Source organism: Hyla sarda, chromosome 1 (genome assembly GCF_029499605.1).
Source record: "Hyla sarda isolate aHylSar1 chromosome 1, aHylSar1.hap1, whole genome shotgun sequence".
In the NCBI taxonomy this organism is placed as follows: Eukaryota; Metazoa; Chordata; class Amphibia; order Anura; family Hylidae; genus Hyla; species Hyla sarda.
In genome coordinates, this window is record NC_079189.1 from 603,409,178 (window position 1) to 603,430,512 (window position 21,335).

At 47.5% G+C, this 21,335-nt stretch overlaps 1 protein-coding gene across 1 annotated transcript in view; it reads left to right on the forward strand.

The window, feature by feature from the left end:
* LOC130295795 (oocyte zinc finger protein XlCOF7.1-like) overlaps positions 1–21,335 on the forward strand; it is a 121,203-nt gene that overhangs the window by 93,346 nt on the left and 6,522 nt on the right. Inside the window, exons 8-11 of the mRNA XM_056546962.1 lie at positions 9,397–9,407; positions 9,728–9,901; positions 20,799–20,925; positions 21,009–21,076. Coding sequence (XP_056402937.1) covers positions 9,397–9,407; positions 9,728–9,901; positions 20,799–20,925; positions 21,009–21,076 — 380 coding nt within the window. The remainder of the gene's footprint in view (positions 1–9,396; positions 9,408–9,727; positions 9,902–20,798; positions 20,926–21,008; positions 21,077–21,335) is intronic.

Here is a 21,335-nt window from a genome sequence, read left to right on the forward strand (position 1 = left end):
CCTTTTCCAGTTTTTAAACTATATAGATGTTCTCTGATTCGTTGATTCAGTTGTCTAACCTACGTCTAACCCTCCCTGCACACCCGTTCCTGTTGTTTTTGTGCTAGCTGTATGTTCACCAGCACTATTAAACAAGAATCTACAGAAGTGGTGAGTCGCTACGTGTCAGCTACATGTACATTACACATATACAGCTCTACTGTGTACACATACAGCTCAGCTACATGTACATTACACATATACAGCTCTACTGTGTACACATACAGCCCAGCTACATGCACATTACACATATACAGCTCTACTGTGTACACATACAGCTCAGCTACATGTACATTACACACATACAGCTCTACTGTGTACACATACAGCTCAGCTACATGTACATTACACATATACAGCTCTACTGTGTACACATACAGCTCAGCTACATGCACATTACACATATACAGCTCTACTGTGTACACATACAGCTCAGCTACATTACACATATACAGCTCTACTGTGTACACATACAGCTAAGCTACATGCACATTACACATATACAGCTCTACTGTGTACACATACAGCTCAGCTACATGTACATTACACATATACAGCTCTACTGTGTACACATACAGCTCAGCTACATGCACATTACACACAGCTCTACTGTGTACACATACAGCTCAGCTACATGCACATTACACATATACAGCTCTACTGTGTACACATACAGCTCAGCTACATGCACATTACACTTATACAGCTCTACTGTGTACACATACAGCTGAGCTACATGTACATTACACATATACAGCTCTACTGTGTACACATACAGCTCAGCTACATGTACATTACACATATACAGCTCTACTGTGTACATATACAGCTCAGCTACATGTACATTACACATATACAGCTCTACTGTGTACACATACAGCTCAGCTACATGCACATTACACATATACAGCTCTACTGTGTACACATACAGCTCAGCTACATGTACATTACACATATACAGCTCTACTGTGTACACATACAGCTCAGCTACATGTACATTACACATATACAGCTCTACTGTGTACACATACAGCTCAGCTACATGTACATTACACATATACAGCTCTACTGTGTACACATACAGCTCAGCTACATGCACATTACACACAGCTCTGCTGCAGACATATATAACACACACATACACAGCTCTGCACCACGCACATCACACACACACAGCTCTGCTGCATACACATAACTTCAGCTCATCCAGCAGCGATCACAACCAGCACAGCAGAGTCCTGCATACACTGAGCAGATGAGCCTAGAGCAGCAGCCCCTGATCATGTGACTCCTCCTCCTCTTTCTCCATGTGACTGATCACATGACTGTGACATCATGGCAGGTGGTGTAAGCACAGGGTAAGTACACGGCTCTGTACATTCTGCAGGTGGAGGTATGTGTATGGTCATCAGGAGGGGTGGGGGAGGGGACATTATTGTTTTTAACCCCTTTAGGTGCCGGCAGTTCGGAGTCTTGAGGATTCTTTATACAGATACATGATAGTCCCAGTCTGGGGGGTTGCAGGATAATACTCCTCTGTTTTCTTCTCTCTGTCGCTCAGGGATTGGCCGCAGGGGGATAAGGTCAGGTTCACACTTCCATTGTTCGCTCCATTGTTATCAATGTGAATACACACCACAGGTCACGCTGTAAATTGTCGCACATAATCAGAATAGTGTCACTTATTGTGAATGTATCAAATCCGCGGTCTGACGCCTATTGCGTCGTTTATGTTTTCCCTACATCTGCCATGTGAACAGAGCCCAAGTAAACCGAGGCGGCGAGGGGCGTGGCCTGAGTCTGCAAACGTAGCGTTCGTGCGCAGTAGAGAGAAAAAAACGTAAAAAAATGAAAGCGAGTGTGGGCGCACACCATTCGTTGTGATTTTATCTTTGTTTTTGGTTTAAAGGGATTATCCAGAAAGAGAAAAACAGAGCTACTTTCTATCAAAAACCACTCCCCGTCTGTCTCCACTTTGGGTGTGGTTCTGCAGCTCAGTTCCATTGAAGTGAATGGATGTAAGTTGCAATACCACACACAACCTGGGGACAGACGTGGAGCTGTTTTTGAAAGAAATTAGCTCTGGTTTTTCTTTTCCTGGAGTACCCCTTCCTTTAAAGGGGTTGTTCAGTGAAGACTATCTTATCCCCTATTCACAGGATCCGAGTGCGACCACCACCACATCCCCCCCTGCGGTCTCTGGAACGGGACGGCACAAGTTTAATTCATTTCTATGGGAGTGCCGAAGAGACCCGAGTGCAGCACTCCCGCTCCCACAGAAATGAATGGAGCAGGGGTGGGGGGGCCAACGGTCGGGCCCCTTGCGATCAGCTACTTATCCCATATGTCGTGAATAGGGGATACCTTAGTTTTCACTGGACAGCCTCTTTAAAGGGGTACTCCGCTGCTCAGCGTTTGGAACAAACTGTTTTGATCGCTGGAGACGGCGCTGGGAGCTTGTGACGTCACACCCCGCCCCCTCAATGCATGTCTATGGGAGGGGGCGTGACGGCTGTCACGCCCCCTCCCGTAGACTTGCATTGAGGGGGTGGGGCGTGACATCATGAGGGGGTGGGGCTATGACATCATGAGCTCCCAGCGCCGGCTCCAGCGTTCGAAACAGTTTGTTCCCAACGCTTTTTTTTTTTGCCATGTTATAGGTCCCATAAGGGACAGCATTGATCACTGTTATCCCATAGGGGACTATAACATGCATTCCATTGATCTCTCATACTGTTCAATGCTAAGCCATAGCATGGCATTGATCAGTGTTTCTGCCGCTTGACTGCTCCTGCCTGGATATCAGGCACAAAGCAGTCATTCAGCAATCAGACAGACAGAGAGGAGGAAGGTAGGGATCCTCCTCGCGTCCTGCAAGCTGTTCGGGATGCCGCGGTTTCACCGCGACGGTCCCAAACAGCACCACTGAGCTAACCGGCAATGTTTACTTTCATTTTAGACGCAGCGATCAAGTTTGATTGACGCATCTAAAGGGTTAATGCCGGACATCAGCCCGATAGGGGATGCCCCGCATTAGCCGTGGGTCCCGGTTGCTTATAGCAACCGGGACCCACCGGGTATGATGCGCGCTCACCTGCTGAGCGCACGTCATACCTCGGGAGCCGCAGATGGACGTTAATGAACGTCCATTTGCGTCAAGGGGTTAATCGCAAATTCAGCCAAGACCAAGAAAGACAAATGTAGTAGAAGATCATCTCACCCTCCAACCTTGATACAAATTTTAATCATCTATCTAAACTATTTGATCAGGGGTTAAAGGGGTACTCCGGTGAAAACCTTTTTTCTTTTAAATCAACTGGCTCCGGAAAGTTAAACAGATTTGTAAATTACTTCTATTAAAAAAAATCTTAATCCTTCCTGTACTTATTAGCTGCTGAATACTACAGAGGAAATTCTTTTCTTTTTGGAATGCTCTCTGATGACATCACGAGCACAGTGCTCTCTGCTGACGTTATTATAATAATAATAATGCTTTATTTATTGTTGTCCTTAGTGGGATTTGAACCCAAGGCCCCAGCACTGCAAGGCAGCAGTGCTAACCACTGAGCCACCATGCTGCCCTTAGCATACATCTGCTATGCATGGTTGCTAAAATGGACAGAGATGTCAGCAGAGAGCACTGTGCTCGTGATGTCATCAGTGTTCCAAAAAGAAAGGAATTTCCTCTGTAGCATTCAGCAGCTAATAAGTACTGGAAGGATTAAGATTTTTTTAATAGAAGTAATTTACAAATATGTTTAACTTTCTGGAGCCAGTTGATTTAAAAGAAAAAAGGTTTTCACCGGAGTACCCCTTTAATTCTTGGGGAAAAAAAGTTCAGGAACTCACCCAAGACTTCCACTCAAGGGCTGGTTCTGCTGTGGAAAAAGTGCAGTAACGCAGTTCCCATGCGTTCCTGAAGGACTTGACCCCTGAATATGATCAATAGCACACTTTGGCTCCTCTGGTGTGACTCCCGCCTTTTCTGATGTGGAGTGGCTCCTGGGCACCACAGTCCTCTCTAAGCCGCTTACACAGCGGTCCCAGTCCCTTTGCCCTTGCTTATGTGAAATGGGTGGAGGTTATACCTACATTATCTGAGGATGAGTGGAAGGAGGTTGAGTGCACTTATTATGCTGCTGCGGTCAGTGCTAGGGACTTATTGATCCGATCCCGCTTCATCCTGCGTCTTTACTATACCCCTGTTAGGCCGCATGCACACCACGTTTTTGCAATACAGCTCCCGTATCAGGTTTTTGATGAAAAACTGATTCCTCAAAACCGGACTAAACTGTATCAAAACGTGTGTACAAATTCCAACCCGTAAACGGTTTGAAAAATGATGTCCGGTTGCATCCGTTTTTTAACAAAAAATACGTTTTCAACTTTTCACTCCATTATGAATAAAGTTTCACGTTTGATTGAAATTCCAAGAAAAAAACTGTGCAAAGGCAAAAACCGTATGGTGAAAACCGGATGGAACAATACGCACATACGGTTCTGTACGGTTCCCATTGACTCCCATGTTTAAAAACAAACGTATATGATTTAACTCCTTAAACCCCTTAAGGACTCAGCCCATTTTGGCCTTAAGGACTCAGACAATTTCATTTTTACGTTTTCATTTTTTTCCTCCTCGCCTTCTAAAAATCATAACTCTTTTATATTTTCATCCACAGACTAGTATGAGGGCTTGTTTTTTGCGCGACCAGTTGTCCTTTGTAATGACATCACTCATTATATCATAAAATGTATGGCGCAACCAAAAAACACTATTTTTGTGGGGAAATTAAAACGAAAAACGCAATTTTGCTAATTTTGGAAGGTTTTGTTTTCACGCCGTACAATTTCTGGTAAAAATGACATGTGTTCTTTATTCTGAGGGTCAATACGATTAAAATGATACCCATTATTATATACTTTTATATTATTGTTGCGCTTAAAAAAAATCACAAACTTTTTAACCAAATTAGTACGTTTATAATCCCTTTATTTTGATGACCTATAACTTTTTTATTTTTCCGTATAAGCGGCGGTATGGGGGCTCATTTTTTGCGCCATGATCTGTACTTTTTTTTGATACCACATTTGTATATAAAAAACTTTTAATACATTTTTTATAATTTTTTTTTTAATAAAATGTATTAAAAAAGTAGGAATTTTGGACTTTTTTAATTTTTTTTCGTTCACGCCGTTCACCGTACGGGATCATTAACATTTTATTTTAATAGTTCGGACATTTACGCACGCGGCGATACCAAATATGTCTATAAAAAATGTTTTTTACGCTTTTTGGGGGTAAAATAGGAAAAAACGGACGTTTTACTTTTTTATTGGGGGAGGGGATTTTTCACTTTTTTTTTACTTTTACTTTTACATTTTTTTACATTTTTTTTTACACTTGAATAGTCCCCATAGGGGACTATTCATAGCAATACCATGATTGCTAATACTGATCTGTTCTATGTATAGGACATAGAACAGATCAGTATTATCGGTCATCTCCTGCTCTGGTCTGCTCGATCACAGACCAGAGCAGGAGACGCCGGGAGCCGCACGGAGGAAGGAGAGGGGACCTCCGTGCGGCGTTATGAATGATCGGATCCCCGCAGCAGCGCTGCGGGCGATCCGATCGTTCATTTTAATCGCGAACTCCCGCAGATGCCGGGATCTGTATTGATCCCGGCACCTGAGGGGTTAATGGCGGACGCCCGCGAGATCGCGGGCGTCGGCCATTGCCGGCGGGTCCCTGGCTGCGATCAGCAGCCGGGATCAGCCGCGCATGACACGGGCATCGCTCCGATGCCCGCAGTTATGCATAGGACGTAAATGTACGTCCTGGTGCGTTAAGTACCACCTCACCAGGACGTACATTTACGTCCTGCGTCCTTAAGGGGTTAAGGACAAAGGGAGTACCTGTACGCCCCTCGCCCTGTCCCGGTGTTTAAAACGGGGTCACACCATGACCCCACATCACACCGGGTCGGTCCCGGCTGCTAACGATAGCCGGGACCCTGGGCTAATAGCATGCGGCACCGATCGTTGTGCCGCGCGCTATTAACCCTTTAGACGCCGTGATCAAAGTTGATCACCGCATCTAAAAATGAAATTAGACGCTTCCCGGCAGATCAGTCGTGCTGATCGGGACTATCCCAATAAAATCGCGATGTCCCGATCAGCTAGGATGCGAGTGGAGGCCCTCTTACCTGTCTCTGTGGCGTCCGATCGGCGTTTGATTGCTCCAAGCCTGAGCAACAGGCTTGAGCAATCGAGCCCCTATCTCGCTATGGCTTTGCAGGGATCAGCATAAGAGATCAGTGTGTGCAGTGTTATAGTCCCCTATGGGATAACAATGATCAATATAAGAGATCAGTGTGTGCAGTGTTATAGCCCCCTATGGGATAACAATGATCAGTATAAGAGATCAGTGTGTGCAGTGTTATAGGTCCCTATGGGATAACAATGATCAGTATAAGAGATCAGTGTGTGCAGTGTTATAGGTCCCTATGGGATAATAATGATCAGTATAAGAGATCAGTGTGTGCAGTGTTATAGGTCCCTATGGGATAACAATGATCAGTATAAGAGATCAGTGTGTGCAGTGTTATAGGTCCCTACGGGATAACAATGATCAGTATAAGAGATCAGTGTGTGCAGTGTTATAGGTCCCTATGGGATAATAATGATCAGTATAAGAGATCAGTGTGTGCAGTGTTATAGGTCCCTATGGGATAACAATGATCAGTATAAGAGATCAGTGTGTGCAGTGTTATAGTCCCCTATGGGATAATAATGATCAGTATAAGAGATTAGTGTGTGCAGTGTTATAGGTCCCTATGGGATAACAATGATCAGTATAAGAGATCAGTGTGTGCAGTGTTATAGTCCCCTATGGGATAACAATGATCAATATAAGAGATCAGTGTGTGCAGTGTTATAGGTCCCTATGGGACCTATAACACTGCAAGAAAATAGTGAAAAAAAAGTGAATAAAGATGATTTAACCCCTTCCCTAATAAAAGTTTGAATCACCCCCATTTTCCCATAAAAAAACTGTGTAAATAAAAATAACCATATGTGGTATCGCCGCGTGCGGAAATGTCCGAACTATAAAAATATATCATTAATTAAACCGCACGGTCAATGGCGTACGCGCAAAAAAATTCCAAAGTCCAAAATAGTGCATTTTTGGTCACTTTTTATATCATGAAAAAATGAATAAAAAGTGATCAAAAAGTCCGATCAATACAAAAATGGTACCGATAAAAACTTCAGAACACGGCGCAAAAAAATGAGCCCTCATACCGCCCCATACACGGAAAAATAAAAAAGTTATAGGGGTCAGAAGATGACATTTTTAAAAGTATAAATTTTCCTGCATGTAGTTATGATTTTTTCCAGAAGTCCGACAAAATCAAACCTATATAAGTAGGGGATTATTTTAACCGTATGGACCTACAGTTTAATGATAAGGTGTCATTTTTACGGAAATATGCACTGCGTAGAAACGGAAGCCCCCAAAAGTTACAAAATGACGCTTTTTCTTCAATTTTGTTGCATAATGAATTTTTTTTCCGTTTCGCCGTGGATTTTTTGGTAAAATGACTAATGTCACTGCATAGTAGAATTGGTGGCGCAAAAAATAAGCCATAATATGGATTTTTAGGTGGAAAATTGAAAGCGTTATGATTTTTAGAAGGTGATGAGGAAAAAATGAAAATGCAAAAACGGAAAAACCCTGCGTCCTTAAGGGGTTAATACGGTTTTTCACTCGGACCAAAAACAGTGGTAGTCTACAGTTTTGGGTACGGGAAAAAAAAACGGACAAGACCCGTATAAAAAGGAAAACGGACTAAACCAGATGATGCATTTGACATAGGGTTTACAATGTTAAGTCAATGCATACGGTTTTCTATATGTTTCCGTATGGTTTTTACCTTGAAACCGTATACGGGAACTGTCTAGCAAAAACGTGGTGTGCATGCACCCTTAAAGGGGTACTCCACTGCTCAGCGTTTGGAACAAATTGTTCTGAATGCTGGAGCCGGCGGTGGGAGCTGGTGACGTAATAGCCCCGCCCAATCATGACATCACTCCACGCCCCCTCAATGCAAGTCTATGGGAGGGGGTGTGACGTGTCAGCATAGAGCACGGTGGACTAGACAAAAAATTTCCTCTGTAGTATACAGCTGCTAATAACTACTTGAAGGATAAAGATTTTTTTTAATGGAAGTAATCTACAAATCTGTTTAACTTTCTGGCACCAGTTCATTTAAAAAAAAAATTCAAAAAAAGTTTTCCACCGGAGTACCCCTTTAACCATGAAAGGCTTAGTTTGGTTGAATCATCACTGGGCCTCTCTATAGATTTTAAAAATCTGAAATTGCCTCTGGTGTCCAACGGAGTAGGCCTGTCCCTTTTCTAGTCATGTCCATGAATGGTTTGGCAATTATAGAGAAGTTCATACCTAAGAAAGCTCTGTAATGCTATTAAAGGGGTAGTCCGCCCCCTAGACAGCTTATCCACTATCCAAAGGATAGGGGATAAGATGTCTGATCGCTGGGGACCCCCACGAACTTGGCTGCGGCACCCCAGACATCCGGTGCACGGAGTGAACTTCGCTCCGTGCCGGATGACTGGTGATGTGGGGTGGAGGCTTGTGACTTCAAGGCCACGCCCGCTTGCGAAGTCACAGCCACGCCCCCTCAATGCAAGTCTATGGGAGGGGGCGTGGCGTCCGTCACGCCCCCTCCCATAGACTTGCATTGAGGGCACGTAGCCGTGATGTCACGAGCGGGGCGTGGCCATGATATCACGAGCCTCCGGTGCTGCACCCGACACTCTAAACGAACGCCGGCTGCAGCATGGAGATTCTCAGCAGCGGGACCCTGGCGATCAGGCATCTTATCCCCTATCCTTTGGATAGGGGATAAGATGACTAGGGGCTGAGTGCCCCTTTAAGCTGGAGGGGTGCATCCAATCAATCAACTACATCTTGGCAACATCCATAATAAAGTGCTTAAGGGGTCAGGGTGTAACCTAGAAAGGGAACCTACTGAACCAACCTACTGGACCCTGAAGACACCAATTTAACTAATTTTCTTGAAGTATTTGCAGGACAGTTCTTCTAATGCTTTGTACATGAGAGGATATTAGAGAGAATAAAAATGTTATCAAGGTACACAACCACAAACCTGTACATTAATCTAACAAACCAATTCTGAATCCTAGAGAGAAAATACATCATCTATGCTCCCGTAACCTCAAATGTTACTCTACTGTATATAAACCCTTGTTAATATATTTTTTTTGGTATGTGTGTGGTTTTTTACATTGACTTATCTTCTTTCCATTCAGAATCCTACAACGTATTTATTAATTTTCCTTATTGACCGGTCAAGGATGAAGAGAGACAAAAACAAAATGGCGGAGAGAATAATAAACCTCACCCTACAGATACTCTTCCGGCTTACTGGAGAGGTGAGGGATTCTGGGAGTGATGTCACATGACCTCATTCTTATCTATGTCATAACAGATGGATATGACTGGAGAGGTGAGGGATTCTGGGAGTGATGTCACATGACCTCATTCTTATCTATGTAATAACAGATGGATATGACTGGAGAGGTGAGGGATTCTGGGAATGTATGTAGTGATATTAATGTGTCTCTCCATACACAGGATTACACAGTAGTGAAGAAGTCCTCTAGTGGGCGCTGTCGGACCCCTGTATGTGAAGAATGGGAAAGAACCCTGAGCCCAATCCCGGGGCCCCCACCTCACTCCCTGATACATGAGGAAATGGATGAACAGAAGATCCTAGAACTGATCAACAAGATGATGGAGCTGCTGACTGGAGAGGTGACCCTGCTGGGAATGCTGGGACATTATACAGTAATGGAGGGGTCTGGTGATGACTGGAGAGGTGACCCTGCTGGGAATGCTGGGACATTATACAGTAATGGAGGGGTCTGGTGATGACTGGAGAGGTGACACTGCTGGGAATGCTGGGACATTATACAGTAATGGAGGGGTCTGGTGATGACTGGAGAGGTGACACTGCTGGGAATGCTGGGACATTATACAGTAATGGAGGGGTCTGGTGATGACTGGAGAGGTGACACTGCTGGGAATGCTGGGACATTATACAGTAATGGAGGGGTCTGGTGATGACTGGAGAGGTGACACTGCTGGGAATGCTGAGACATACAGTAATGGAGGGGTCTGGTGATGACTGGAGAGGTGACACTGCTGGGAATGCTGGGACATTATACAGTAATGGAGGGGTCTGGTGATGACTGGAGAGGTGACACTGCTGGGAATGCTGGGACATTATACAGTAATGGAGGGGTCTGGTGATGACTGGAGAGGTGACACTGCTGGGAATGCTGGGACGTTATACAGTAATGGAGGGGTCTGGTGATGACTGGAGAGGTGACACTGCTGGGACATTATACAGTAATGGAGGGGTCTGGTGATGACTGGAGAGGTGACACTGCTGGGACATTATACAGTAATGGAGGGGTCTGGTGATGACTGGAGAGGTGACACTGCTGGGAATGCTGGGACATTATACAGTAATGGAGGGGTCTGGTGATGACTGGAGAGGTGACACTGCTGGGACATTATACAGTAATGGAGGGGTCTGGTGATGACTGGAGAGGTGACACTGCTGGGAATGCTGGGACATTATACAGTAATGGAGGGGTCTGATTATGACTGGAGAGGTGACACTGCTGGGACATTATACAGTAATGGAGGGGTCTGGTGATGACTGGAGAGGTGACACTGCTGGGAATGCTGGGACATTATACAGTAATGGAGGGGTCTGGTGATGACTGGAGAGGTGACACTGCTGGGACATTATACAGTAATGGAGGGGTCTGGTAATGACTGGAGAGGTGACACTGCTGGGACATTATACAGTAATGGAGGGGTCTGATTATGACTGGAGAGGTGACACTGCTGGGAATGCTGGGACATTATACAGTAATGGAGGGATCTGGTGATGACTGGAGAGGTGACACTGCTGGGAATGCTGGGATATTATATAGTAATGGAGGGGTCTGGTGATGACTGGAGAGGTGACACTGCTGGGAATGCTGGGACATTATACAGTAATGGAGGGGTCTGGTGATGACTGGAGAGGTGACACTGCTGGGACATTATACAGTAATGGAGGGGTCTGGTGATGACTGGAGAGGTGACACTGCTGGGACATTATACAGTAATGGAGGGGTCTGGTGATGACTGTAGAGGTGACACTGCTGGGAATGCTGGGACATTATACAGTAATGGAGGGGTCTGGTGATGACTGGAGAGGTGACACTGCTGGGAATGCTGGGACATTATACAGTAATGGAGGGGTCTGGTGATGACTGGAGAGGTGACACTGCTGGGACATTATACAGTAATGGAGGGGTCTGGTGATGACTGGAGAGGTGACACTGCTGGGAATGCTGGGACATTATACAGTAATGGAGGGGTCTGGTGATGACTGGAGAGGTGACACTGCTGGGAATGCTGGGACATTATACAGTAATGGAGGGGTCTGGTGATGACTGGAGAGGTGAAACTGCTGGGAATGCTGGGACATTATACAGTAATGGAGGGGTCTGGTGATGACTGGAGAGGTGACACTGCTGGGAATGCTGGGACATTATACAGTAATGGAGGGGTCTGGTGATGGCTGGAGAGGTGACACTGCTGGGAATGCTGGGACATTATACAGTAATGGAGGGGTCTGGTGATGACTGGAGAGGTGACACTGCTGGGAATGCTGGGACATTATACAGTAATGGAGGGGTCTGGTGATGACTGGAGAGGTGACACTGCTGGGACATTATACAGTAATGGAGGGGTCTGGTGATGACTGGAGAGGTGACACTGCTGGGAATGCTGGGACATTATACAGTAATGGAGGGGTCTGGTGATGACTGGAGAGGTGACACTGCTGGGAATGCTGGGACATTATACAGTAATGGAGGGTCTGGTGATGACTGGAGAGGTGGGAATGCTGGGACATTATACAGTAATGGAGGGGTCTGGTGATGACTGGAGAGGTGGGAATGCTGGGACATTATACAGTAATGGAGGGGTCTGGTGATGACTGGAGAGGTGACACTGCTGGGAATGCTGGGATATTATACAGTAATTGAGGGGTCTGGTGATGACTGGAGAGGTGACACTGCTGGGAATGCTGGGACATTATACAGTAATGGAGAGGTCTGGTGATGACTGGAGAGGTGACACTGCTGGGAATGCTGGGACATTGTACAGTAATGGAGGGGTCTGGTGATGACTGGAGAGGTGACACTGCTGGGAATGCTGGGACATTATACAGTAATGGAGGGGTCTGGTGATGACTGGAGAGGTGGGAATGCTGGGACATTATACAGTAATGGAGGGGTCTGGTGATGACTGGAGAGGTGACACTGCTGGGAATGCTGGGACATTATACAGTAATGGAGGGGTCTGGTGATGACTGGAGAGGTGACACTGCTGGGAATGCTGGGACATTATACAGTAATGGAGGGGTCTGGTGATGACTGGAGAGGTGACACTGCTGGGAATGCTGGGACATTATACAGTAATGGAGGGTCTGGTGATGACTAGAGAGGTGACACTGCTGGGAATGCTGGGACATTATACAGTAATGGGGGGTCTGGTGATGACTGGAGAGGTGACACTGCTGGGAATGCTGGGACATTATACAGTAATGGAGGGGTCTGGTGATGACTGGAGAGGTGACACTGCTGGGACATTATACAGTAATGGAGGGGTCTGGTGATGACTGGAGAGGTGACACTGCTGGGAATGCTGGGACATTATACAGTAATGGAGGGGTCTGGTGATGACTGGAGAGGTGGGAATGCTGGGACATTATACAGTAATGGAGGGGTCTGGTGATGACTGGAGAGGTGACACTGCTGGGAATGCTGGGACATTATACAGTAATGGAGGGGTCTGGTGATGACTGGAGAGGTGACACTGCTGGGAATGCTGGGACATTATACAGTAATGGAGGGGTCTGGTGATGACTGGAGAGGTGACACTGCTGGGAATGCTGGGACATTATACAGTAATGGAGGGTCTGGTGATGACTAGAGAGGTGACACTGCTGGGAATGCTGGGACATTATACAGTAATGGGGGGTCTGGTGATGACTGGAGAGGTGACACTGCTGGGAATGCTGGGACATTATACAGTAATGGAGGGGTCTGGTGATGACTGGAGAGGTGACACTGCTGGGACATTATACAGTAATGGAGAGTCTGGTGATGACTGGAGAGGTGACACTGCTGGGACATTATACAGTAATAGAGGGGTCTGGTGATGACTGGAGAGGTGACACTGCTGGGACATTATACAGTAATGGAGGGGTCTGGTGATGACTGGAGATGTGACACTGCTGGGACATTATACAGTAATGGAGGGGTCTGGTGATGACTGGAGAGGTGACACTGCTGGGAATGCTGGGACATTATACAGTAATGGAGGGGTCTGGTGATGACTGGAGAGGTGACACTGCTGGGAATGCTGGGACATTATACAGTAATGGAGGGGTCTGGTGATGACTGGAGAGGTGACACTGCTGGGAATGCTGGGACATTATACAGTAATGGAGGGGTCTGGTGATGACTGGAGAGGTGACACTGCTGGGACATTATACAGTAATGGGGGGGTCTGGTGATGACTGGAGAGGTGACACTGCTGGGACATTATACAGTAATGGAGGGGTCTGGTGATGACTGGAGAGGTGACACTGCTGGGACATTATACAGTAATGGAGGGGTCTGGTGATGACTGGAGAGGTGACACTGCTGGGACATTATACAGTAATGGAGGGGTCTGGTGATGACTGGAGAGGTGACACTGCTGGGACATTATACAGTAATGGAGGGGTCTGGTGATGACTGGAGAGGTGACACTGCTGGGAATGCTGGGACATTATACAGTAATGGAGGGTCTGGTGATGACTGGAGAGGTGACACTGCTGGGAATGCTGGGACATTATACAGTAATGGAGGGGTCTGGTGATGACTAGAGAGGTGACACTGCTGGGAATGCTGGGACATTATACAGTAATGGGGGGTCTGGTGATGACTAGAGAGGTGACACTGCTGGGACATTATACAGTAATGGAGGGTCTGGTGATGACTGGAGAGGTGACACTGCTGGGAATGCTGGGACATTATACAGTAATGGAGGGGTCTGGTGATGACTGGAGAGGTGACACTGCTGGGAATGCTGGGACATTATACAGTAATGGAGGGGTCTGGTGATGACTGGAGAGGTGACACTGCTGGGACATTATACAGTAATGGAGGGGTCTGGTGATGACTGGAGAGGTGACACTGCTGGGAATGCTGGGACATTATACAGTAATGGAGGGGTCTGATTATGACTGGAGAGGTGACACTGCTGGGACATTATACAGTAATGGAGGGGTCTGGTGATGACTGGAGAGGTGACACTGCTGGGAATGCTGGGACATTATACAGTAATGGAGGGGTCTGGTAATGACTGGAGAGGTGACACTGCTGGGACATTATACAGTAATGGAGGGGTCTGATTATGACTGGAGAGGTGACACTGCTGGGAATGCTGGGACATTATACAGTAATGGAGGGGTCTGGTGATGACTGGAGAGGTGACACTGCTGGGACATTATACAGTAATGGAGGGATCTGGTGATGACTGGAGAGGTGACACTGCTGGGAATGCTGGGATATTATATAGTAATGGAGGGGTCTGGTGATGACTGGAGAGGTGACACTGCTGGGACATTATACAGTAATGGAGGGGTCTGGTGATGACTGGAGAGGTGACACTGCTGGGACATTATACAGTAATGGAGGGGTCTGGTGATGACTGTAGAGGTGACACTGCTGGGAATGCTGGGACATTATACAGTAATGGAGGGGTCTGGTGATGACTGGAGAGGTGACACTGCTGGGAATGCTGGGACATTATACAGTAATGGAGGGGTCTGGTGATGACTGGAGAGGTGACACTGCTGGGACATTATACAGTAATGGAGGGGTCTGGTGATGACTGGAGAGGTGACACTGCTGGGACATTATACAGTAATGGAGGGGTCTGGTAATGACTGGAGAGGTGACACTGCTGGGACATTATACAGTAATGGAGGGGTCTGGTGATGACTGGAGAGGTGACACTGCTGGGAATGCTGGGACATTATACAGTAATGGAGGGGTCTGGTGATGACTGGAGAGGTGACACTGCTGGGAATGCTGGGACAATATACAGTAATGGAGGGTCTGGTGATGACTGGAGAGGTGACACTGCTGGGAATGCTGGGACATTATACAGTAATGGAGGGGTCTGGTGATGGCTGGAGAGGTGACACTGCTGGGAATGCTGGGACATTATACAGTAATGGAGGGGTCTGGTGATGACTGGAGAGGTGACACTGCTGGGAATGCTGGGACATTATACAGTAATGGAGGGGTCTGGTGATGACTGGAGAGGTGACACTGCTGGGACATTATACAGTAATGGAGGGGTCTGGTGATGACTGGAGAGGTGACCCTGCTGGGAATGCTGGGACATTATACAGTAATGGAGGGGTCTGGTGATGACTGGAGAGGTGGGAATGCTGGGACATTATACAGTAATGGAGGGGTCTGGTGATGACTGGAGAGGTGACACTGCTGGGACATTATACAGTAATGGAGGGGTCTGGTGATGACTGGAGAGGTGACACTGCTGGGACATTATACAGTAATGGAGGGGTCTGGTGATGACTGGAGAGGTGACACTGCTGGGACATTATACAGTAATGGAGGGGTCTGGTGATGACTGGAGAGGTGACACTGCTGGGACATTATACAGTAATGGAGGGGTCTGGTGATGACTGGAGAGGTGACACTGCTGGGAATGCTGGGACATTATACAGTAATGGAGGGGTCTGGTGATGACTGGAGAGGTGACACTGCTGGGACATTATACAGTAATGGAGGGGTCTGGTGATGACTGGAGAGGTGACACTGCTGGGACATTATACAGTAATGGAGGGGTCTGGTGATGACTGGAGAGGTGACACTGCTGGGACATTATACAGTAATGGAGGGGTCTGGTGATGACTGGAGAGGTGACACTGCTGGGACATTATACAGTAATGGAGGGGTCTGGTGATGACTGGAGAGGTGACACTGCTGGGAATGCTGGGACATTATACAGTAATGGAGGGGTCTGGTGATGACTGGAGAGGTGACACTGCTGGGAATGCTGGGACATTATACAGTAATGGAGGGTCTGGTGATGACTGGAGAGGTGACACTGCTGGGAATGCTGGGACATTATACAGTAATGGAGGGGTCTGGTGATGGCTGGAGAGGTGACACTGCTGGGAATGCTGGGACATTATACAGTAATGGAGGGGTCTGGTGATGACTGGAGAGGTGACACTGCTGGGAATGCTGGGACATTATACTGTAATGGAGGGGTCTGGTGATGACTGGAGAGGTGACACTGCTGGGACATTATACAGTAATGGAGGGGTCTGGTGATGACTGGAGAGGTGACACTGCTGGGAATGCTGGGACATTATACAGTAATGGAGGGGTCTGGTGATGACTGGAGAGGTGGGAATGCTGGGACATTATACAGTAATGGAGGGGTCTGGTGATGACTGGAGAGGTGACACTGCTGGGAATGCTGGGACATTATACAGTAATGGAGGGGTCTGGTGATGACTGGAGAGGTGACACTGCTGGGAATGCTGGGACATTATACAGTAATGGAGGGTCTGGTGATGACTAGAGAGGTGACACTGCTGGGAATGCTGGGACATTATACAGTAATGGGGGGTCTGGTGATGACTGGAGAGGTGACACTGCTGGGAATGCTGGGACATTATACAGTAATGGAGGGGTCTGGTGATGACTGGAGAGGTGACACTGCTGGGACATTATACAGTAATGGAGAGTCTGGTGATGACTGGAGAGGTGACACTGCTGGGACATTATACAGTAATAGAGGGGTCTGGTGATGACTGGAGAGGTGACACTGCTGGGACATTATACAGTAATGGAGGGGTCTGGTGATGACTGGAGATGTGACACTGCTGGGACATTATACAGTAATGGAGGGGTCTGGTGATGACTGGAGAGGTGACACTGCTGGGAATGCTGGGACATTATACAGTAATGGAGGTGTCTGGTGATGACTGGAGAGGTGACACTGCTGGGAATGCTGGGACATTATACAGTAATGGAGGGGTCTGGTGATGACTGGAGAGGTGACACTGCTGGGACATTATACAGTAATGGGGGGGTCTGGTGATGACTGGAGAGGTGACACTGCTGGGACATTATACAGTAATGGAGGGGTCTGGTGATGACTGGAGAGGTGACACTGCTGGGACATTATACAGTAATGGAGGGGTCTGGTGATGACTGGAGAGGTGACACTGCTGGGACATTATACAGTAATGGAGGGGTCTGGTGATGACTGGAGAGGTGACACTGCTGGGACATTATACAGTAATGGAGGGGTCTGGTGATGACTGGAGAGGTGACACTGCTGGGAATGCTGGGACATTATACAGTAATGGAGGGGTCTGGTGATGACTGGAGAGGTGACACTGCTGGGAATGCTGGGACATTATACAGTAATGGAGGGGTCTGGTGATGACTGGAGAGGTGACACTGCTGGGAATGCTGGGACATTATACAGTAATGGAGGGGTCTGGTGATGACTGGAGAGGTGACACTGCTGGGAATGCTGGGACATTATACAGTAATGGAGGGGTCTGGTGATGACTGGAGAGGTGACATTGCTGGGACATTATACAGTAATGGAGGGGTCTGGTGATGACTGGAGAGGTGACACTGCTGGGACATTATACAGTAATGGAGGGGTCTGGTGATGACTGGAGAGGTGACACTGCTGGGACATTATACAGTAATGGAGGGGTCTGGTGATGACTGGAGAGGTGACACTGCTGGGAATGCTGGGACATTATACAGTAATGGGGGGGTCTGGTGATGACTGGAGAGGTGACACTGCTGGGAATGCTGGGACATTATACAGTAATGGAGGGTCTGGTGATGACTGGAGAGGTGACACTGCTGGGAATGCTGGGACATTATACAGTAATGGAGGGGTCTGGTGATGACTAGAGAGGTGACACTGCTGGGAATGCTGGGACATTATACAGTAATGGGGGGTCTGGTGATGACTAGAGAGGTGACACTGCTGGGACATTATACAGTAATGGAGGGTCTGGTGATGACTGGAGAGGTGACACTGCTGGGAATGCTGGGACATTATACAGTAATGGAGGAGTCTGGTGATGACTGGAGAGGTGACAATGCTGGGAATGCTGGGACATTATACAGTAATGGAGGGGTCTGGTGATGACTGGAGAGGTGACACTGCTGGGACATTATACAGTAATGGAGGGGTCTGGTGATGACTGGAGAGGTGACACTGCTGGGAATGCTGGGACATTATACAGTAATGGAGTGGTCTGGTGATGACTGGAGAGGTGACACTGCTGGGACATTATACAGTAATGGAGGGGTCTGGTGATGACTGGAGAGGTGACACTGCTGGGAATGCTGGGACATTATACAGTAATGGAGGGGTCTGGTGATGACTGGAGAGGTGACACTGCTGGGACATTATACAGTAATGGAGGGGTCTGGTGATGACTGGAGAGGTGACACTGCTGGGAATGCTGGGACATTATACAGTAATGGAGGGGTCTGGTGATGACTGGAGAGGTGACACTGCTGGGAATGCTGGGACATTATACAGTAATGGAGGGGTCTGGTGATGACTGGAGAGGTGACACTGCTGGGACATTATACAGTAATGGAGGGGTCTGGTGATGACTGGAGAGGTGACACTGCTGGGACATTATACAGTAATTGAGGGTCTGGTGATGACTGGAGAGGTGACACTGCTGGGAATGCTGGGACATTATACAGTAATGGAGGGGTCTGGTGATGACTGGAGAGGTGACACTGCTGGGACATTATACAGTAATGGAGGGGTCTGGTGATGACTGGAGAGGTGACACTGCTGGGAATGCTGGGACATTATACAGTAATGGAGGGGTCTGGTGATGACTGGAGAGGTGACACTGCTGGGACATTATACAGTAATGGAGGGGTCTGGTGATGACTGGAGAGGTGACAATGCTGGGAATGCTGGGACATTATACAGTAATGGAGGGGTCTGGTGATGACTGGAGAGGTGACACTGCTGGGACATTATACAGTAATGGAGGGGTCTGGTGATGACTGGAGAGGTGACACTGCTGGGAATGCTGGGATATTATACAGTAATGGAGGGGTCTGGTGATGACTGGAGAGGTGACACTGCTGGGAATGCTGGGACATTATACAGTAATGGAGGGGTCTGGTGATGACTGGAGAGGTGACACTGCTGGGACATTATATAGTAATGGAGGGGTCTGGTGATGACTGGAGAGGTGACACTGCTGGGACATTATACAGTAATGGAGGGGTCTGGTGATGACTAGAGAGGTGACACTGCTGGGACATTATACAGTAATGGAGAGGTCTGGTGATGACTGGAGAGGTGACACTGCTGGGAATGCTGGGACATTATACAGTAATGGAGGGGTCTGGTGATGACTGGAGAGGTGACACTGCTGGGACATTATACAGTAATGGAGGGGTCTGGTGATGACTGGAGAGGTGACAATGCTGGGAATGCTGGGACATTATACAGTAATGGAGGGGTCTGGTGATGACTGGAGAGGTGACACTGCTGGGAATGCTGGGACATTATACAGTAATGGAGGGGTCTGGTGATGACTGGAGAGGTGACACTGCTGGGAATGCTGGGATATTATACAGTAATGGAGGGGTCTGGTGATGACTGGAGAGGTGACACTGCTGGGAATGCTGGGACATTATACAGTAATGGAGGGGTCTGGTGATGACTGGAGAGGTGACACTGCTGGGACATTATATAGTAATGGAGGGGTCTGGTGATGACTGGAGAGGTGACACTGCTGGGACATTATACAGTAATGGAGGGGTCTGGTGATGACTAGAGAGGTGACACTGCTGGGACATTATACAGTAATGGAGGGGTCTGGTGATGACTGGAGAGGTGACACTGCTGGGAATGCTGGGACATTATACAGTAATGGAGGGGTCTGGTGATGACTGGAGAGGTGACACTGCTGGGAATGCTGGGATATTATACAGTAATGGAGGGGTCTGGTGATGACTGGAGAGGTGACACTGCTGGGACATTATACAGTAATGGAGGGGTCTGGTGATGACTGGAGAGGTGACACTGCTGGGAATGCTGGGACATTATACAGTAATGGAGGGGTCTGGTGATGACTGGAGAGGTGACACTGCTGGGAATACTGGGACATTATACAGTAATGGAGGGGTCTGGTGATGACTGGAGAGGTGACACTGCTGGGAATGCTGGGACATTATACAGTAATGGAGGGGTCTGGTGCTGACTGGAGAGGTGACCCTGCTGGGAATGCTGGGACATTATACAGTAATGGAGGGGTCTGGTGATGATTGGAGAGGTGACACTGCTGGGACATTATACAGTAATGGAGGGGTCTGGTGATGACTGGAGAGGTGACACTGCTGGGAATGCTGGGACATTATACAGTAATGGAGGGGTCTGGTGATGACTGGAGAGGTGACACTGCTGGGAATGCTGGGACATTATACAGTAACACCACTGGAGGGGTCGGGGTGATGACTGTATCATTATGTGCCAGGTTCCTATAAGGTGTCAGGACGTGGCGGTCTATTTCTCCATGGAGGAGTGGGAGTATGTAGAAGGACACAAGGATCAGTACAAGGATCAGGTGATGATGGAGGATCAGCAGCCCCTCACATCAGCAGGTAATAGACATGACTATATACACACGTCCTCTCATTATTTGTATGTAAAGAATGAATTCAGTCTCTGTATGTGTTCCCTACAGTCAGATCCAGTAAGAGAACAGCAGCAGAGAGGTGTCCCCGTCCTCTTCTTCCACAGGATCAGGATCAGGTAGATGGAGATATTCCCTATGATCTGTAGAAGGGCTGTGAAGCTCTTGTGTTCAGTCTTGTTTTATCCTACAGTATTATATGCTTTATACTTGTGGAATGAGAAAGGTGGAGATGACAGGATAAAGCCGACCATAGACATTACATGTTGTCTGGATCTTCTCACAGTTTTCTGGCTATGGAGACTGCTGGTTGGAATAAGGAACCAACAGGTTGGATTTATACCCATCTGATCCTTTATTTCCCCCGAGACAAACCCC